The sequence below is a fragment of the Chanodichthys erythropterus genome, chromosome 12, assembly GCF_024489055.1.
Source record: "Chanodichthys erythropterus isolate Z2021 chromosome 12, ASM2448905v1, whole genome shotgun sequence".
NCBI classification, from domain to species: domain Eukaryota; kingdom Metazoa; phylum Chordata; class Actinopteri; order Cypriniformes; family Xenocyprididae; genus Chanodichthys; species Chanodichthys erythropterus.
This window is the reverse complement of record NC_090232.1, coordinates 45445259-45466987: the sequence shown is the minus strand read 5'-3', so window position 1 is coordinate 45466987 and position 21729 is coordinate 45445259. Positions and strand designations below refer to the sequence as shown.

General features: G+C 37.4%; 2 protein-coding genes across 3 annotated transcripts; both read left to right on the top strand.

The window, feature by feature from the left end:
- Positions 1–1319: 1319 nt before the first annotated feature.
- Positions 1320–8770, top strand: zgc:158803 (LUC7 domain-containing protein). Of its 2 annotated transcripts, none has more exons than XM_067402961.1 (10): positions 1320–1872; positions 3348–3442; positions 3569–3667; positions 3754–3864; positions 5362–5505; positions 5652–5828; positions 5905–6077; positions 6244–6273; positions 6360–6497; positions 7748–8770. In XM_067402961.1, exons 1-10 carry the CDS (start codon positions 1812–1814, stop codon positions 7968–7970), a joined length of 1251 nt encoding a protein of 416 aa, XP_067259062.1. In that variant the 5' UTR covers positions 1320–1811; the 3' UTR covers positions 7971–8770. The 2 variants fall into 2 exon arrangements, with proteins under 2 accessions (XP_067259062.1, XP_067259061.1); XM_067402960.1 differs by having other exon boundaries at positions 7718–8770.
- Positions 8771–9212: 442 nt separating this feature from the next.
- pane1 (proliferation associated nuclear element) lies at positions 9213–14275 on the top strand. Its single transcript, XM_067404694.1, has 6 exons — positions 9213–9504; positions 9590–9669; positions 11709–11807; positions 11884–11963; positions 13403–13494; positions 13582–14275. The coding sequence occupies exons 1-6, from the start codon at positions 9448–9450 to the stop codon at positions 13723–13725; spliced, it is 552 nt and encodes a 183-aa protein (XP_067260795.1). The 5' UTR covers positions 9213–9447; the 3' UTR covers positions 13726–14275.
- The last annotated feature ends 7454 nt before the right edge of the window (positions 14276–21729 follow it).

The window sequence follows — 21729 nt, the reverse complement described above, 5'->3', positions numbered from 1 at the left end:
CATGGATTCTGTTCTAATGCCAACAGATAAAAAATCAAAACCTGACCACTTCTGCTAGAAATTCAAAAATGTGTCACTGAGCACAAAATGAAGCTTCTGTCATGGCCATCCCAGTCCCCTGACCTGAACCCTAAAGAAAATGAGTGGAGTGAACTGAAGAGAAGAAGCACCAACATGGAGCTGGGAATCTGAATGATCTGGAGAGATTCTGAATGGAGGAATGGTGTCTGATCTCTTGTCAGGTGTTCTCCAAACTCATCAGGCATTATAGAAGAAGAGTCAGAGCTGTTATCTTGGCAAAAGGAGGCTGCAATAATTGTGGCCAACGTGATCAAAAGAATAAACAATGTATATCTCTTTCTCTTTTTTTTTAAGATTTATTTTTGGCATTTTTGCCTTTATTATGATAGAACAGTAAGCAGACAGGAAGTGAAGTGGGAGAGAGAGAGGAGGGGGTGGGATCAGGAAAGGTCCTCAAGCTGGACTCGAACTCAGGTCGCCCGAAGCGCAATGGCGTTATATGTTGGTGCTGCCCACGAGGCTATCGGTACCTAAAGTCACATTTTCTCACATTAAACAAGGGTGCCAATAATTCTGGAGTAGTCATATATATATATATATATATATATATATATATATATATATATATATATGTGTGTGTGTGTGTGTGTGTGTGTGTGTGTGTGTGTGTGTGTGTGTTCAGTAAGATAGTAAAAAACTCTTAATTAAAAAAATATACTATAGTAATTTATAGTAAATACTGTAGTAAACTATATATATTATATTTTTTACAACACTTTATTAATGAGTACTACAGCATACTGTAGTATTAACTAGTGAACTGATAAACTGTAATAAATACTGTAGTATACTTTAGTTTTTACTTCAGTAAACTGTAGTATAATATACCGTATAGTTGTGTAGAAGACTTAGTACAGTATTGGGTAAAGTAATTTGTTTATATTACTATAGTTGTTATATTATCACAGTAACTACAGAAATACCACAATAAATGAATTCAAGTAACGTTACTTTCCTATAGTATGGTTCAAAAACTATTGTATTTTTTCGGACATTCGTGGTACATTATGTTTTTGTTCTTAATTTGTTGTTATGTATGAAATATTTACATTTAAAACGACACAGTTAACGTTCAACATGAGTTTTTTAATCCCCAAAAAAAACCACGTGGCTCCACATGCTCTGATGACATCAAAATGGCCCGAACTACACTCGCTCGGCCGCGCGACCGTTATGATGTCACCTGCCCGTCAGCCAATCAGCGCGCGAGCTCTGCGGCACTTCCTCGAGGCCGCGTAACCAAGCAGGAGCTGCGCGCGCGCGGATCGGAAGTCTCATTCCGACAGGGAAAAAAAGAAATAAAACAATAAACCAACAACAAATAAACACTGTCAAAACTTTGCGAATATGGATCATTACACAAAATATTGATCTGCGGGCTGATAAAGCAGCGCTAGGACTGATAAATAAGCGCTTATAAGGCGGATTCAGGGGCGTTGGGGAAGAGTTAGCCGCTGCTGCTAACGCACGAGACTGTTCAAACTCACTGATTTATGATCTGCCAGATTTCAGCGAGATCTCAACTATAAACTGAAGAATCTGAGAGACTTTAAGCACAGAAGTGAACCTGGTGTTGGTAGAAAGTGTTGCTTCGTCTTGTTTTCGGCGGCCGGTGGCTTTGAGGCCTGCTGTATGAGGAGTTAGTTTAACAGGTTAGAGAAACAGCACTTGTTTACTGTTAAAGCAGGTCCATTACACGCGTGTAGAGACTGAGAGGTGAACCGCTGAAGATGTCGGCCCAGGCGCAGATGAGAGCCATGCTGGACCAGCTCATGGGAACCAGCAGAGATGGTGAGTGTTTCTTTCATTCTCGTCAAATCGAAACTAAACCATATAACGTTAACGTTAACTTACTTGATTCAGTCTGTGATTCGTTCCTTCAAACTCGTTGATTTATACTCAAATTTGATGTGTGTTTAAGAGTCACGATTTCATTTGATTCATGGTTCTCGTGATTTGCTTAAATAATTTGATGTCATTGAATTCATTGGTTTGATTGACGGGGATCACGTCTTATTGATTATTTCCATGTTATTCTGCTTTTTGATGGCCATGATTTGGCAAACACCATTATTGTTTCTCATGTCGTTGACTTGATTTGATTAAAAATCATGTATCTTATGATTTTGTCTGTAAGTATTTGATATACATGATATTTATCATGATAATCATGATTGTTATGATTCATTTGCCGTGATGAGAATCATGAATTGAGGGAAATCATGATTGGGTTGAAACATTTTCATGAATTCGTTGTCATGACTGTTATTCTCTTTTTTTCCTTTGGTTGTTAACCATTATTGTCATGGTTCATATGATTTTGTTGGCTTGTTTTAAAGGATTAGTTCACTTTCAAATGAAAATTAGCCCAAGATTTACTCGCCCTCAAGCCATCCTAGGTGCATATATGACTTTCTTCCTTCTGATGAACACAATCAGAGAAATATTAATAAATATCCTGACGCATCCGAGCTTTATAATGGCAGTGAACGGGACCAATGAGTATGAGCTGAAGAAAGTGTCTCCGTCCACATCCATCCATCATAAACGTACTCCACACGGGTCTGGGGGTTAATAAGGACTTTTGTACACTTTCTTCGTAAGTTGAATAGGGAAGGCGGTCTGGTGGAAGCTAGATATTTTATTTCATAACATGTTAAATATGTTTGTTTTTTGTTTTTTTTTTTACTCAAATGCATCGCTTCGCTTCAGAAGGACTTTATTAACCCCCAGACCCGTGTGGAGTATGTTTATGATGATGGATGTGGATGGAGACACTTTCTTCAGCTCCTACTCGTTGGTCCCGTTCACTGCCATTATAAAGCTCGGATGTGTCAGGATATTTATTCATATTTCTCCGATTGTGTTCATCAGAAAGAAGAAAGTCATATACACCTGGGATGGCTTGAGAGTGAATAAAGCTTGGGCTAATTTTCATTTGAAAGTAAACTAATCCTTTAATACAAGTCATGAATCTTAGGATTAGTCTGGAATGATTTTATAGCCGTCAAATTCATGGATGTAATTTAACAAGAATTGTGCTTATGATGATTCGTTTGCCCATGATTTGAGGCAATTCATGATTAACGTGATATGGTTGACATGATTATATATAATTATTTATTTGGTGTTTATCAAATTATGATTTTGGAATGGTGATTTGATTTGTGGCACGATTGTTTATTTCCTCTCTCATTATTTGTTTGACATGACATGTGACTTGAGTCCCGATTTGAGGATTTTTGATGCTCATAATTTGCCCACAGGCGACACGATGCGACAGAGGATCAAGTTCACGGATGAGCGGGTGTGTAAGAGTCATCTGCTGGAGTCGTGTCCACATGACATACTGTCTGGAACTGTAAGTGTCTCAATAATTGCTTCGGTGGTTATGACTTTACTCATCTAAAACGTTTTTGATAACTGCAGCACTTCGTTTATGCTTCACCACAGTTACATTATGACATCCTGCTTTGTGTTTGTGCAGCGCATGGATCTGGGCGAGTGTGTGAAAATTCATGACCTGGCTTTGAGAGCAGATTATGAGATCGCATCTAAACAGCAGGAGTATTTCTTTGAGCTGGACGTGAGTATGAACCCTTTATATTCATCTACATTATGCTGTATGTGTGCAAACTGCTCATAATGGCTGATTGTGGCGCGTCTCCTCAGGCTGCAGAGCACCTGCAGTCCTTCATCGCAGACTGTGACCGAAGAACCGAACTGGCCAAGAAACGACTGGCCGAAACGCAGGAGGAGATCAGTGCTGAGGTGGCTGCCAAGGTAAAGAGCTGACCATGTGATCTCACAGCAGCGGTGGGGAATCCCTGAACGCTTCTCGGCAATATGACATTTCACTTTCAGATCATTTTCATATTGAAGTTTCACACACCTGCTTTTTGTACACAGACTAGAAAGTAGTGAATCATGCTCCCCAGCTCTGATATAAATAGGCATTTAATGAAGAAAAAAAAGAGGATGAGCCCTTCAATGTGTCTCGTTCCAACTTCCTGTTTCAATAGGAAATACTTAGAAACAGAAAAACTCAATCTGGGTTTTTTAAAGGGACCATGTGTTACGGAAGCTTGTTTCCACCACTGAATAAAAAGGGTAATTGCAAAATTCTGACTCAGAATTCTGACATGAGTTAATTCTGACTTTTTTCTCAGAATTCTGAGTTTGTTTCACAGTTCTTCTATAAACTCAGAATTCCGAGAAAAAGTCTGAATAGCAAGATGTAGACTTAGAATTCTGAAAATAAAAATCAGAATTGCGAGATGTAAACTTGGAATTCTGAAAACAGAAGTCCAAATTGTTAGATGTAAACTTGGAATTCTGAATATAGAAGTCCGAATTGTGAGATGTTAACTCGGAATTCTGAAAATAAAAATCTGAATTGCGAGACGTAAACTCGGAATTCTGAAAACAAGTCAGAATTGTAAGACTTAAACTCGGAATTTTTAAAACAGAAGTACAAATTGCGAGATATAAACTTGGAATTCTGAAAAATAAAATCTGAATTGTGAGATGTTAACTCGGAATTCTGAAAATAAAAATCGGAATTGCGAGACGTAAACTCGGAATTCTGAAAACAAGTCAGAATTGTAAGACTTAAACTCGGAATTTTTAAAACAGAAGTACAAATTGCGAGATATAAACTTGGAATTCTGAAAAATAAAATCTGAATTGCGAGACGTAAACTAGGAATTCTAAAAACAGAAGTACGAATTGCGGGATGTAAATTTGGAATCCTGAAAATAAAAATCTGAATTGCGAGACGTAAACTCGGAATTCTGAAGATAATAATCTGAATTGCGAGGCGTAAACTCGTAATTCTGAAAATAAAAATCTGAATTGCGAGACGTAAACTCGGAATTCTGAAAGTAATAATCTGAATTGCGAGATGTAAACTCGGAATTCTGAAAATAATAATCTGAATTGCGAGACGTAAACTCAGAATTCTGAAAATAATAATCTGAATTGCAAGACGTAAACTCAGAATTCTGAAGATAATAATCTGAATTGTGAGACGTAAACTCGGAATTCTGAAGATAATAATCTGAATTGCGAGACGTAAACTTGGAATTCTGAAAACAAGTCAGAATTGCGAGATGTAACAGATTCATTCATTCGTTCATAACAGAAAGTTTTTTTTGTTTGTTTTTTTTTTTTCACAATTTTGTTTTTCACGATAATTTGCCACCCTCTCCGACCCTTAGTATTAACCTGCCTATTTTTACTACTCTACCTTTAAGGCTTCTTGACGGGTGTGTTTTGCAGGCGGAGCGTGTGCACGAGCTGAACGAGGAGATCGGGAAGCTGCTGGCGCGTGCGGAGCAGCTGGGCGGCGAGGGGAACGTGGATGAGGCTCAACAGGTGCTGGAGAAGGTGGAGAAGACGCGCACTCTGAAGAAAGAGGCAGAGGTCAGTGTGGGTCAAAGGTGGAAATGTCATTGTAGTCCTCAGTTCTAGCTCTAGAACTGATTCAGATCACAAATGAAAAGTGTTCATGTTTGTAATGGCGTTATTACAGTTAATTATGCTCATATGAACAGCGTGTTTGTGTTTAGGACATATACCGCAACTCTATGCCCGCCTCCAGCTTCCAGCAGCAGAAACTGCGAGTGTGTGAGGTTTGCTCCGCTTACCTCGGCCTCCACGACAACGACCGCCGCCTCGCCGACCACTTTGGAGGGAAACTACATCTAGGTTTCATCGAAATCCGTGAGAAACTGGATAAACTGCGGGTAAGATGGCAGCACACGGAGCTCAATCAGCCTGGTGTCGTTCAGCGTCTCATAGATGAACTGCTCTGGTTTTCAGAAAGCTGTGACGGAGAAACAGGAGCGCATGCGCACGAAGAGAAGAGAGGAGCGCGACAGAGAAGAGGAGCGAGCCAGAGAGTGGGAGCTGGAGAGAGAGCGAGAGCGTGAGCGTGAGAGGGAGCGGGAGAGAGAGCGGGAGCGTGAGAGGGACAGAGAGAGAGACCGCAGGAGGTACGTTTGTAATTAAGCCTGCAATCAGTGTTTTGAACTAATTCACTGAACTTTGAAAGAACTGACTCACATTAATGAATCAAATTGATCTATCTTTAAATCGGAGAAGCTATCAAATATAATTAAGTGTTTCATCATGAAGATCTCTTTATTCCTATCTTTTTAGGTCCAGATCCAGGAGCGGTGAGCGTTATCGGTGAGGATCGTCTTTATTTCTCGTAACATATGTATTGCTGAAGCAAGGAAATCTCCTGTTTATGCATCTTTCTCTCTGGTTTTCAGGGAAGGAGGAAGCTCTTCCTCCCATCGCTCTCGTCGGCACCGTGAGGATGGAGAGCGGGAACGAGAGAGGGAGAGGAAACACAGACACAAAGACCGCCATCGCTCTCGCTCCCACTCGCACAGGAGCAAAAGGAAGAGGTACCAGATCGACTTCAGTTTGACCTGACCTGCATCTGACATCTTTTGTGGAGGAACCTCTTCCTTTAACTGTTACATTCGAGCAGTGAGGCATGATTTACAGTGATTGTACCATAGTGAAGGGCAGTTGTGTGTGGTAATGAGGTAAAAAATCAGTGTAAACAACAGCGTTATGACAAGATAGCAATGTTCAGTTAAAACAAATACATGTGCTGTGTTAAATACTGATTTACATTTTAGCGCCAGATGAATTTAAAATTAAGCATTTGAAATAATTTATAAATTATTAAATAATTAATATTTGAAATTAAATTTATTTAAATTTTAGGAAAATTAAATAAGTTAAAAAAATAATAATTTCAACTTATTTTTAAATTAAGTCCGTTATAAATAGAATTTGAATTAAGTTATTAGTTTAATTTAAAATAAGTTTTGAACTATTTTCAATAATTCGAATTTACTTTTAAAGTATTTATATTTCACATTTAAGTATGATATTTAAATTATTTTTCAAGTTATATTGGAAACTTAAATTGTTATTTTTTTTAAATTATACTATTTAAATGTATTAATTTGGAATTGTGTTTAAATTTAATAATAATTTTTAATAAAGTAGTTTTGAAATTAATTTTAAATTTTTTAATTTATGTTTGTAATTCAAATAATATGAAATAATTTCAACTTGTTTGTAAATTTAAGTGATTTATGTTTGGAATTTAAATTGAAAACTTTTAAATAATTTGAAATTACTTTTTAAATTATTTATTTATTTGGAATTTTAATATGAAATATTTTTTAAAAATTAAGTACTTTAAATTGGACATTGAAATTATTTAAATGTATTCATTTATATTTTAAATTGTATTTAAAATAATGAAAAATTAAGTAATTTAAATTCTAAATATATATTTAAAATGACCTTAACCATAAATTACTGTATTACCTATTTTAAATAACTGAAATTAGTTTTGTGAAATTTATTTGTGGAATGTAAACATTAAAAAAAAAAAAAAATTAATTGATATGTGTTAAAAGTATTAAATAATTTAAATTCTAAATGTATATTTAAAATTTTTATTATTTTAAATGATTTGAAGTTCCATTTTAATGTTTTCATTTGTTTTTATATTAAATGATTGTGATATATGTGTTGTAAACATTACCAACAAAAAGTAGCATTTAATAATAGTGCATTCCCATCTTTCCTCTGTCGCACTCAGTCCGTTGCTCGTTCTGGCTAATTCCTCCAGGTCTTCGCACACCAGAGATCAGGAACAGCCTCTGCCTCAGGAGAGATGGCGGGAGAACGCCGCAGACGAGAGATGGCGGGACAACGGACGGAGAGACGTGGTGGAGAGAGAGCGATCCCCCGCCTCCCCAGACATGAGCCAGATGAGAGAGCGGGAGAGATCCGTGTCGCTGGAGAGAGACCAGCGCTCCAGCTCTGAAGAGAGAGAGTCCGGAGAGATCTAGAAGACGAGAATCAGATACTTTACATGCTGTAGCTACCGATCCCTGTCGCGTTCGCAGCCGGCAGTCGCAGCCTACACTGATCTGTCAATAACTGAATGGCCGTCTCATCCGGTTACTTATACATCAGTAGAAGCTCGGCGGCTACAGAGAGGAAGCCAGTCGCAGATGTGTGTGTGAGAGAGAGAGAGAGTGTGTGTGTGAGACCAGCATCATTATTTGAGATACAAACAACGCCTCCGACAGCAAGAGTTACACACCTTGATCTAGTTGCTCCAAACTAGTCAGCAAACCAAAAGAACATTTGATGAAAGTATAGAGGGGAAAGAGTGCGTTTAGAAGTAGCTTATTTTTTTATCTTGGAAGATAAGGGCAGGTGGCTGAAGGAAATGCCTGCAGGAATATAAAACTACCACTGAAGTTTTCTCTTTTCATCATTTTAAACTGGTTTCTCTGTTAATTTTTTCCTTTTTTTTTAATAATTAAAGGTCCTTAAATGACTGAAATTATTGATTTTTGATGTGGATATTATTTTTTTCTCTCTGATTTCATTTGACATGGATATAAACTCAGAGCTGGACTGAGCTGTTAACCCCCTCACATAAACCAAACCATCTTTTCACACATAACCGCACACGTTTTATAGCTCGGCTTACAGTTTCTCATGGTACCAGGATGTTTTCTGAGTTTCTCTTTTCCCCTTTTTATCACTCTTTGGTTTTGCGGTGTTGAGACGTTGTCTTGAAACTTCATCTTGCCTTGTCATTGTGCTATGAAATAATAAATCTGTTGCTTTCATTGTTTACGTGTTTCTGGGTTTTCATCTTGAAAGTCGTTCGAACTGATTTTCTGCTTCTGTTGAAATAAATATCAATGTTAATAGTAGATTTGCATGAAATAAGTTTGTGCAATGCAACAAAAGTGTTAAAAGTATTATAAAGACCACTACACTTAAAAATGTTACCCTAAAAATGTGGTTACATCTAAATTTAATACAGTTTTATAAATTTTTATACAGTCAGAAATGCTGTTTAACATCACTGAATCAACCTGAATACATTAGGTTGCACCAACCATATTAAACTTGAGGATTAAATCAGTTAACGTACAGATTGACACATTTTACAGTATCTGATAAGAGGAAGCTAGTTTCAGATTTAGTATATTTATGCGTATGTATGTGATTGCTTTTTTTAAAAAAAAAAAAATATTCCTATGGAAAAAAATTAAAGCTATGAAGTATTTTAAACACTTTATTAATGGATATTAATAATATAATTTCTTATTCGTAAATGTGAGGTAATTTCTGTACGCGCGAGGGCAGCATCGCGCGCACTATGATGAGTCGCGTCTATGTGACGTCAAGCGCGTGAACTTTGAAAATAAGCGCGAGGAGGAAGCTGCGCGCGAATCAGGAGTTTTCGCTGTTTTATCGATAAACAAACAAACAAAATTTAATGCGTCTTTGATATACCTCATCATGTCGCTCCTGACACCGTACAGTAAAGTCCCCGAGCTGAACACCGCCACTGTCCTCGTGAGTAACGCGCGTCAGATGATGTCAGTGATGATGTTGTTTCATTTTAATAGTTTACTTTAATATTTATCGTCTCTTTTGATAGTTGGTTGAAAATGAAGAGGAGCTTCAGTCCAAACTAGCCGACGTCATAGTGCAATGTGAGAAAGAGTTCAACGTCAACGTGTGAGTGCCAAATATCTAAAGATTTGAGGACTTTAGATACAAAAGCCTCCAAGTGCCATCTGAAATTTTCTTCTAAAATTAGCATTTTTATCAAGCTCGTATGTTTAGGTTTAGTAATTTCACTTTAATGGCAATTAATAGGTAATTTTCATTGCCATTTAAGTGAATTAACTGAACATAAACATACGAGCTTGATAAAAATGCTCATTTTAGAAGAAAATTTCAGATGGCACTTGGAGGCTTTTACATCTGAAGTCTTCATATAATTGAATGAATTGATATACCATTTTACTTTATGCAATATGTGGGTAAAATACATGGGTTTTCCCATTCAATTCAATGCATCTATACACTGTATCTAATTTGCATATTAATGTTGTCTTGGAGCAGCATGCAATGAAAAAAGAAGTGTAATAATGGGAGTAATAATTGGCAACATTTTCATAATAATATCTAATAGTTAATAGGGATATTGATATATAATTTATTTCACTGTTCACTTGTTGTGTCTCCTATAATGCCTGATAAAATGATAATTACAAAATATTATCATATATTTTCATAAGAGTGCTAATTTTGATTTTCAGTCATATTTAAAGACCACTGAGTTGTTTTCATGGCGAAACCTATACAAATTTGGTTTCTCTGCAAAGCCCTGAATCTGCTCTTTACAGGATGTCCAGAGTTAAAACCGTATAATGTCAGAGAAAATCACTAAAATATAATGTCCACTACAGAGGACAGAAGTCTATTCCTGAATCCTAGGAGGCTATATATATATATATATATATATATATATTATTAGGGCTGGGTATTGACACAATTTTCACAATTCGATTACATTACTATTCACATGCTTTCGATTCGATTATGATTCGTTTCGATTATTTTGGATGTAGTATTTCAGTTACAGTACATGGCAAATTTTCTAGAGGAAAAATCTCTCGACTAATGCTGTAAACTACTCATGGGAGTCAGCTGGTACTACTATAATAATATTGAAGGTTAAATTAACTTATTTTTATATAAAACACTTAAATTACACGTAATTATGTTTTTATTATAAATAAAGTTTAGAATTACATAATCATATTTCTACTCCAATTCCTTTTTTTGAAATATAAACATTTAAATCATGGCTGTCATAACTGATTTATTCAAACATGCATTAAATACTGAAGAACATTAAAAAATATGAATATGTAACGGTGCATAGCTATATTTATCAGAATGTTGCTTTATAGAGTTCAATTTTCTAGCTGACTAATGAGTTTATGGTCACTGAATATGTTTTTCTGAGGTAAATGTGACGTTACGTGTCATTGTTTACAAGCTGTTTTATTGACGATTACACGAGACATGATAAGGATTTCAGTAAGTTGTACTGTGTCTTTTAACACACCTTCAGATGTTTATTCAAGTTTATTTTGCGCTGTAACTGGTATTAAAGCGGAGGAGAGGATGATCACATGCTTCTCTTTAACTGAGGCGCTAAAGTGATCTGTCACGCCACATTAAGCAGCGCCAAAACGGTATTTATTTTTTGAATCTCATAGTAAGATGGACGGCATTTGAAATCTGAGATTTTGCTTCATATCAAAAGTAACAAAGCACAAAGATTATTGTGATTTATTGGATGGGAGTCGCTACATATTCTGCTCATTCATCAACTGAAAACAGACTAATTGATTCTTGGGATTTAAGAATCGATATCGGTTCATAAAATTGAGACTCAATTAAAATTGAGAAATATATATAATGTGTGTGTGTATATATATATATATATATATATATAATATATATATATATATATATATATATATATATATATAATATATATATATATATATATATATATAATACACACACACATTCAAAACAATTGTTATTAATATATTATTGTTATTAAATGTTATTAATATATTAATAATAGCAATTTCTGCTTAAATGGATGGTATATGGAATTCTAATTATAATCTAAGATTGTGTTGAGTTTTTACCATACATAAGTGAGTGTAAATGTTCCTGATGTCTTTCAGGCGGCTGGCCAGAAAACTCCCTCTGCCCGTCGAGAACAAGAAAACTCGTCCGCGCATTGATTTGATCGTGTTCATAATCAATCTGCTGTCCGAGCGCAGGTACGCTGCTCTCTCTGTCTGATCTGATCTGATCTGTCTGTGAGTGGACAGACTCTCATTCTCTCTCTCTCTGTAGTCTTCAGTCAGCCGAGAGCTCTCTCAGTCATCTGCACTCAGACTGTTTCCTGGGGAAGGTGTGTTTCCTGGTCACTGATGGTGAGTGAAACGATCGTTATAATAGCGTCCGCACCAACGGACAATAACAATCTCTTTTAAAAGCGTGCGCTGCAGTCGTTAAAGCATGATGGATTCTGATTGGCTGTTAATGTTTATATCAAACCAACATTTTTAACGTAAATAAAGGGTTAGTTTACCCAAAATTGTCATTAATTACTCACCCTCATGTCGTTCCACACCCGTAAGACCTTCGTTCATCTTCAGAACACAAATTAAGATATTTTTGATGAAATCCGATGGCTCAGCGAGGCCTTCATAGACAGCACTGCCATTGAAAATCTCATAAAGGTACTAAAAACATATTTAAATCAGTTCATGTGAGTTCAGTGGTTCTACCCTAATATTATAAAGAAACAAGGATACTTTTTGTGCACCAAAAAACAAAATAACGACTTTTCAACAATATCTTGTGATGGTCAATTTCAAAACACTGCTTCGGAGCTTTACGAATCAAATCAGTGGTTCAGAGCGCCAAAGTCACATGATTTCAGCAGTTTAGCCGTTTGATAGGAGATTCGAATCACTGATTCGATTCGTAACGCTCCAAAGCAGTGTTTTAAAATTGACCATCACAAGATATTGTTGAAAAGTCGTTATTTTGTTGTTGTTTTTTGGGGCACAAAGTATTCTCATCGCTTTATAATATTAAGATAGAACCACTGTACTCACATGAACTGATTTAAATATGTTTTTAGTACCTTTATCAGATTTTCAATGGCATTGCTCTCAATAGAGGCCTCACTGAGCCATCGGATTTCATCAAAAATATCTTCATTTGTGTTCCGAAGATGAACGAAGGTCTTACGGGTGTAGAACGACATAAGGGTGAGTAAATGACATTATCATTTTTGGGTGAACTAACCCTTTAAGTAACTGCACAACCCACTGAAGAGATGTCTATCCCTCACGGCCTCGCTTTAATTACCGATAAAATCAAAATGGCGCTGCTGTAAATTTTAAATTGTTTTCAGATATGTCCCATTTTGGTAACAATGTAGCAGAATGATAACATAAAATAGTAAATAAATATGGCATTTGGCCTCAAGATAAATTAACATTTTCTGAAGGTCAAAAGTTGAATTTTCAGCATTATTACTCCAGTCTTCTGTGTCACATGATCCTTCAGAAATCACTCTAATATGCTGATTTGATGATTAATAAACATTTCTGATTATTATCAATGTTGAAAACAGTTGTGCTGCTTCATATTTTGGTGGAAACCGTGATGCATTTTTATCTCAGGATTCTTTGATGAATAGAAAGTTCAAAAGAGCAGCATTTATTTGAAATATAAAATCTTTTGTAACATTATAAATGTCTTTACTGTCACTTTTGATCGATTGAACACATCCTTGCTGAATGAAAGCGTTAATTTTCTGTTTGTGGTCAGTAAGTTTTTTGTGTGTGTTTGTTTGCAGCTCGCTGTGGCTCTCACACACAGGAGCGAATGGTCAGCGTGAGAAAACTGGCTGCTTCACATCAGTGTCCCGTCCTCTGCGCTGAGCACAGGGTAAACGCACACACTCTCACACACACACACACACACACACTCACATATACACACTCACTCATCAACACGTCACTCTCTCTCTGTCAGACGGCAGATGGCGTGAACGCAGCAGCTGTGCGGATCCTCAACATTCTGAAGGTGTCAGCGGGAATGTCGCCCATAGCAACCACCGCCCTCTATCTGTCCTCACTGACCCGCTGCTCTGTGACCTCTGACCTCGAAGACGACTGACCACCAATAAGACGAATTAGTTACTTTAAGAACAACATTAAGAATCGGTTCATTACTTTGAATTTCCACCAGGGAAAGACAAGTTGCAGATAATCTCACGGGATTGCAGAATAGTTCAGGTGGGTGTAAGAAATCGGACTTTATTGTCTGCCGTGTGTTATTATGACTGGCTGTCTCTCGTATTCACTCTTTTACTGAATTAGTAAAACCTCCAAACCAGCAGGGGGAGCCATTGGGTAGCTAATGGGTCTCTCCTAAATAATTACCCCTCTACAATATTTATGAATAAAATATTTGAATTTTTAACCAAATGACTACTGTTTTAATGGGCTATTTAAGTTTGATACTTTTTTCCGTACTGTATGTCACATATACTTACACAGTACTAGTAAGTTTGGCTATACTTGTAAAAATAAAGAAAAAGTAGATGGAATAAGAAGGAAAGTAGATGAGTTCAAACTTTTGACTAGGTGTGACTGGTAGTAAATTGAGATGCTATTATAGATTTTTATTATTGATTTGAATTAGTTTATATTTCATATTATATTTTCCATACTTTTAGTAGTTTTGTTGTGTGTTTTTGTCATTTTTATTAGTTATTAGTTTTTGTTTATTTTAGATTTAGGTATTCTAGTATATCAAGTTAAACTGAATGAAAATGAGAAATGCTTCTTTGGAAGTTATGCTGAAATAAAATAAGTTTAAAGTTTTTTTTTTTTTTAGTTTTTTTTTTATTTCAATTAAAGGGATAGTTAACCCAAAAATGAAAATTTGATGTTCATCTGCTTACCCCCAGGGCATCAAAGATGTAGGTGACTTTGTTTCTTCAGCAGAACACAAATGATGATTGTTTATATATTTTTTTTACCTCTAAAACACCACTATGTCCAACTGCGTTCAGCACTCGGTTAGTGAGGTCTGATCGCGCTCTGACAATGGCAGTGATGTCTGACACTTATTGAAGTATAAGCGCGAGACAATATTTAACCCCTTGGTGCTCTGTTTTTTAATTGCCTTTTTTTCCTATCACATATTTTGTAATCATCATAAATGAGGTATCAATCGAAAGCTTAAACACGCAAAATTCATCCTGTGAAAACCATTTTGAAATCAGACATTGCCTTACCATGGAAACAGTACTTTAAATCCTTTTAGCTGGCTCCTCCCTCTAGTGGGCAGTGTCATGTTTCATATTATTCATTTTTTTTAAATTATTTAAATAGTTCAATTCTTGACAAGTCACACATTGTTGGAAAGCTCAGAGACTCATGGTTCCATATTTGGTGACTGTTTTGTGATAGAAGTGATGTTGTGACAGAAATGTATTAATTTGTCACACATCTAAAAGTATTCAATGGATTGTCGGTTTCACCCGATGGTTACTTTTGGTATTACACCTAAACAAAATCTCATGGGAACTTTAATTTTTGTGTTATCAACTTCAAATTTGGAACACAACTTGATTAGACATTATGGCTTTGATAAAATAGAGTAAAAATTTAGAGTAAAATTATTTTAGTAAAATATATATTTTGTATCAAACATGTTTAGTCCAGTGCATTTTTTACACTTAAGCAATTTAAAAAAGAGACCAACCTTAGGTCTATAATCCAAAGCATTCATGAATTACAACCTTTTAAATTTGGATTGTGCATTTTCACATGTATGCTCAAAAAGGGGGGTGACAGTAACAAAATTATATTTTTTAATGGTTTCATTTACCTATAATACCTCTGGTCTACTCTGAATAAGGGCCGTTTGCTGCACTACAGTAACCTCATCCCAAATGCTCTGTGTTTCCCCCAACTCTTTTCCTCTTTTGTGTTTCCATGACAACCTCACCTGTTGCAAACCAATCCTATCAGTAACCTGAGTCCTGAATAATGGACGTTCTTTGCGAAGAAATGACAAAAAGGCTTTCTGGCATCTTACCTGTGCCACCGTCTCTCTCTCAACCTTTCCGTTCGGTCCCTCGTGACTGACCTCATTTGACATCCCTTCACTGACCACTTCATGCACAGGGTTACGGTCCAGATATCCTCTTACCCCACAGACACACGATAGTGCTTCGACAGTTAGGAAGAGGCCATCGCACTTTCATTTAATTGTTCTTTTAATTGGGCTTGAATCTACAACCTTTCTAGTCCAAGAGCAATTGTCAGGTTTTGGTTTTCTTTCCAGAAAGACATATTCTTTCTTATATAAAAGGCATTATTAGTCAAGTATTGTCCCAAATTATTGGTCTGCTATACTTATGAGGTCGCACACACACACACACACACACAAAGCATTGAGACAGTACTTTAATTCAGTCTCAGTAGGTTTGTGTGATATTGTTCTATGATCTGCTCTGTTGGCGTCCATTAGAGTCCTTCACAAACACATCTACAGTGCAGCTGTCTCTCCAGAGACCTGCCTTTGTCCCACTCAACATTCTGTTACTGAATAATGCAGATTGTGTGTGTGTGTTCACATGCTGAGAGATTGGCAGAGCAGGACGGCAGTGGATGCGTTTCTGCCCGCACGTACCACTTTCACACACATTCCTACCTTTATTTATGGCCAGGTAAAGTGGGTGTTTGCTAAATCAAGCATCACTATTGGTATTGCTCATAGTTAGTGATCCAAACCAACCCTTAATGCTGAGTGTTAAACTTTAGAGTGTAACTTTTTTTGTGCTATAGACATAAATGATGGCTTATATCATGTGTCTTGGGGAAGAAATCTGTGTTATTTTGGGTAAAGATGATTTGAAACAATATATACAAGTTGCAATATACAACCAAAACACCTTAGAAACCATCAGAAAACTCTAGAAACAGGTTAAAGTTGTGTTTTGTAAAAATCTCTATACAAATAAAATTGACTTGACACTCCGAGCATTGTCCTGGTAACCATCTAGAACGCTCTAGCAACAGCATAGCAACGCCCTAGCAACCACATAGCAACTGTTAAAAGTAAAAACACTCAAAACACCTAGCAACCACCCAGAGAACTCTAGCACTGACATAGGAGCATGATAAAAACACTTAGAACACCTAGAAACTGCATAGCAACGCCCTAGCAACCATAAAGAAATGGCATAACAGGTTAAAGTCGTGACTTATTGTAAAATGCTCTATACTGAAACAGTGCTTGGCAACTGCAAAGCACTGTCCTTGCAACCACCTAGAACACTTCAGCAACAGCATAGCAACACCTTAGCAACATGTTAAAAGTTAAACCACTCAAAACACCTAGCAACCACCCACAGAACTCTAGCACTGACATAGGAGCATGTTAAAAACACTTAGAACACCTAGAAACTGCATAGCAACATCCTAGCAACCACAAAGCAACAGCATAACAGGTCAAACTCGTCATATATTGTAAAATGCTGAAATGCTGCAGAAACTTGACACTCATTCTTAGCATTGTCATATTAACCACATAGAACACTTTAGCAACACCCTAGCAACCATATAGCAACATGTTGAAAGTTAAACCACTCAAAACACCAAGCAACCACCCAGAAAACTCTAGCAATGACAGGAGCATACTAAAAACAATTTTAAAAAAAGCTGATAACTGCACAGCACTGTCATGGCAACCACCTTGAACACTTTAGCAACAGCATAGCAACGCTGTAGCAACCATATAGCAATGGAATAACAACAGGTTAAAGTCATGATATATTGTAAAACACTCAGAGCATCTGGCAACTTCATAGCACTGTCCTGGCAACCAGCTAGAACACTATAGCAACACCTTAGCAACCACATAAAACACCTCACATCCCACAAATGCTAAAATAAAAACATTCAGAACACAGCAACCACCTAGAAACGCTCTACCATTATGATAGTGAGTTTTGTATAATCAAAAAAAATCTCGCTCAGCCTTTTATTTTCAGTATTTCTTTGTTTTTTGAGACAAACAAGAATTGATTGGCTTCAGGTATCAATATCATATGCAGCCATTATAAAATCACAAGTTATTTGTGAGCTTGAATTTGATGTCAATAGCGTGTGTGTATATAGCCTCTCAGGAGAGCTCAGGATACCTCCGATTTCCTGCCCTGCCTCTTCCTCTCACAGCAGATAATACAGGATGACACTGAGCTTCCTTACAAATCACACACACACACACACACACATTCAAAAAGTCCTAGAAACCAGATGCCCCTTTTCAACAGACCCGCAGAACAATGCTGGTATTGAGGAGGAGAGACGCATCAAACCAACAGGCGCTTCTAGAGCTCAGGCTCAAACTACTCAGAGAAAAGTCTTCATGCTCACAAGTAGCTCTTTTATTGCTCAGGGGAATTATACTAAAGTATCAGCTTTGTCTCAAATTCTCTTAATTTCTATTGAGAAATAAACACAGTTGTCAATTATAGACACACGGTATGAGTATAGAGCTACAAAATGTGATGTTTTTATTTTAGTCTATTTAGTTTTATTTGTTTTAATCAATTTTATTTTAAAATCGAATTCATATTTTATTCTAATTCTAATTATTTATTTTAATGTATCTTTATAAAAAATGTATTTATTTATTTTAATCTTTATTATTAGGGGCCTAGCACCGAAGCGCCATAAAAACGTTCTCGAATAACATGCGAACGAATTCGATGACGAGCATGTCAAAATGGATGTGAAGCTATATCTCTGCAATGCTTTAGAGTATTCTGACCAAACTTGGTTTGTTTCGACACAGTGCCATCTAGTGGTCAGGAGATATGACATTTTTGCTTAACCTCTGAACGTTTTTTCTGAATATCACAAAACAGGTCTCTTTAGATTCAGTGCAGCTTGCTGAATTTTCTCATATCGGCTATTTTGGGCATTAGCCATTTTGAGTTTTGTCGTAAAATGTTATATTTTATGATCGCATTGGCATTGGTGTGTGTCTTCGGCACCATGCCCTGAAGTTACTCAAAAAGTTCTGGCAGCACCACCTTGTGGTCAAAAATTATAATACATTTTAAAAGATGTTAATAGCTTTTGATTAGTTTTGCCTGTTGCAATGAATTTTAATAGATTAATAACTTAATTGATCTTAATAGATTTGTTGGGTCATGCTGAGAATACAGATACCAATTTTGCTATAGTCGGTCGAACTTCCTGTCCGCCATTTTTATTTTCTTTGAAAACCTACTTTTTCAAACTCTTCCTAAACCGTTTGTCTGATATTTACCAAATTTAAGTCAGATCATCTTCAGACCATGCCAGTAAAAATCGGTTTCGTATTTCGTATCAATAGACGAAACTGCTTTCGTACACCGCATCAACAAAGTTGAGGCACGATGCCAAAATGACTCTGAGGCTGTATCCTTGCAATGCTTTGACACACTGACACCAAACTTTGCGAGTGTCATTGTCACTGCACTCTGACCATACCACATCAGTTTGGTCACAGCACCACCTGTTTGTCAAAAAAGAGAAATCATTAAATCATTTTACTAGTGACTTTATGATTATTCAGCTATTTTGCCTAAAATCATCGTAATATGTCTTTAATTACTTATTGCTGCAGTTGTTCTGATGCTCCCAGCCAAGCTGGCATGACTTATCATGCTTTCTTTGTGCTTGGCCTCTTAACTGATGCTTGCAGCTATATTTATTGTTATTTGAAAGTGATGTGACATGTAGCCAAATGTGGTGTCCCATACTCTGAATTTGTGCTCTGCATTTCACCAATCCAAGTGCACACACACAGCAGAGAGTATTGAACACACACACAAACACAGCAGTGAACACACACCTGGAGCAGTGGGCAGCCGTTTTTGCTGTGCCGCCCAGGAAGAGTGGAAGAGAGCGCTGTTCATTCACTCCCCCACCTACATTTCCTTCTGGTACTGAGACTCGAACCCGCAACCTTCTGAGCAGATTCAGTCACTCTTAACACACCTCACACCACAGGAAAATCTGATAAGATAATCTGCAGAACCATCAAGATAATCACCTATTTGCCTCTTGTTTGCCACCTGATGTCACCTGTTGAAGTTTGGGTTCCTTGACACTGTCGCCTTTGGCTTGCTTAGTCGGGGACACTTGACATTTGATATTCAACAGTGCTTTGATCTGCCTGCATTGACACTATTCTTTAAGAGCTGCTGTGCAGCCAAAATAATGTACCAGTTATCAATGTAAAGCTGCTTTGACACAATCTACATTGTAAAGAGCACTATATAAATAAAGCTGACTTGACTTGACTTGACTGGACTGTCGGAAGGGGAGAAATCGGCCCAAATCAGCCCGATTGTCGTGTGGTGTGCACCCAGCATTAAGGCCTGTACACACCAGGACGAATATCGCACACGAATATCGCACACGCTTATCGCAAGCGTTTTTTGAGATGTTTTTTGTGTTAATACCCAAGCGATGTTCACTGGCGATACGCAGAGTGAACGTGCAAATTCACTCCCTGACAGTATATGGTGCTTGTGCTTAAATAAACATTTATGATATTAATAAAGTTAAAGAAGACACATTCATTTACATGGTATACTTATACACGACCTGGGAAGCTAGGGAGCTCTTTGAGACGCAGGGATAGTGTAGCGAGCAGGGCGGGCGAGAGCCGTGAGGGAACTGCGCAAGGCCGGTGACGCGAGAGATAACGAGCTCCACCTGCGAGGCGCACCGGCCTCGTGTCTCTCACGGAGGAGCTCCGGAAGCATAAAAGGAGGAGCGACGACCGTGAAGGATGAGAGAGGACCAGGCCTGGACTTTATTTTATGTTTTATTATGTTTGTGTGGGCAGCAGACGTCCGCGAGGGTCTGCCGGCATTACTTTCGTTTTGTATTTGTTTATTTTATATATTAAAGTTTTGTTGAACTTTCGCTGGTTCCCGCCTCCTCCTTCCCGTATCTACAAACTACGTTACAGATAGTTTGTAGGGGTCTTTGTCATCTACTTACTTCCTCTTCGTCGTTTTGGTATCAGTGTGTGCTAGGCAAGACCGTTTTGTGCTGGAGCGCCACCAAGTCGTGTTTTACCGTAACTCCAGCAGCTCCAGCTCCAGTTTTTAACGCAGCATGTCAAACCAAAATAACGAACCTGAGGTTTTTTTTTTATTATTTTTTTTTAAATACGCTTTTACAGCTGCCGTTTTTTGCGTCAGTGTGCACACTCACATTGGTGCTCTTTGTTTAGTCACGATATTCGTCCCGGTGTGTACAGGCCTTTAGGATTACAAGTCCGACTCTCAAACCATTAGGTCACAACTGCCCCCATTATTACTATTATAAACTTGTTTTTTATTATTATTAATTTCCTCAGACCCCCTGCGGCCCCTGGGGGTCCCTGCACCCCTGCTCTGGAGGAGACACACAGGAGACTACTGAGCTCTTTTTCTATGAGAATCATCTAAGAAGCAAGAAACTTCTGCAAATGTCTCCATTCGATCTCATTGCTATATAACTGAGATATTAGAGCTCAAACTGATGTACTTTATATGTCAGTCATGTCATATTTATGTGTGTGATTTCACATGGATCTCTCGGACATGAGGTCAGCTCTCTGAACTCGCTGAACTCTTTGTCCTCGGCTATGTTTCGCCAGAAACAACTAAAGAAATCAGAGAGGGAGACAGGCTGAAGAGATTTTGAGAGTGACTGTTGTCACGTCTGGTGTGACAACGAGTCAAACCCGCCGGGAGAACTTCACACATGCTCATTACACATCTCTTGGCTTAAGGGTAAAGTAAATGGGAATGGAAATCGCTGCACAGGAAAGCTCTGTGGCTGCAGTCACGTCCACAAACGTCCTGAATGAGATTTGGGAGGAATGGAAAACTGTGTGTCCGTGAGCATGTGATTTGGAGCACGGCTACAGATTGACCCGCAGTTTTCTGGGGATAAAAATTACTTAGAAAGACATAAAAACAAAAGGCTGAGATTTAGCAAATGCTCTTAACAAAACATAGGGGTCACAAAGTCATAAATAAATCACATTCCACACGCAGATAAGGCCGAATGACTTTACCATGTGATTTACACACCAGATTAGAATAAAGCA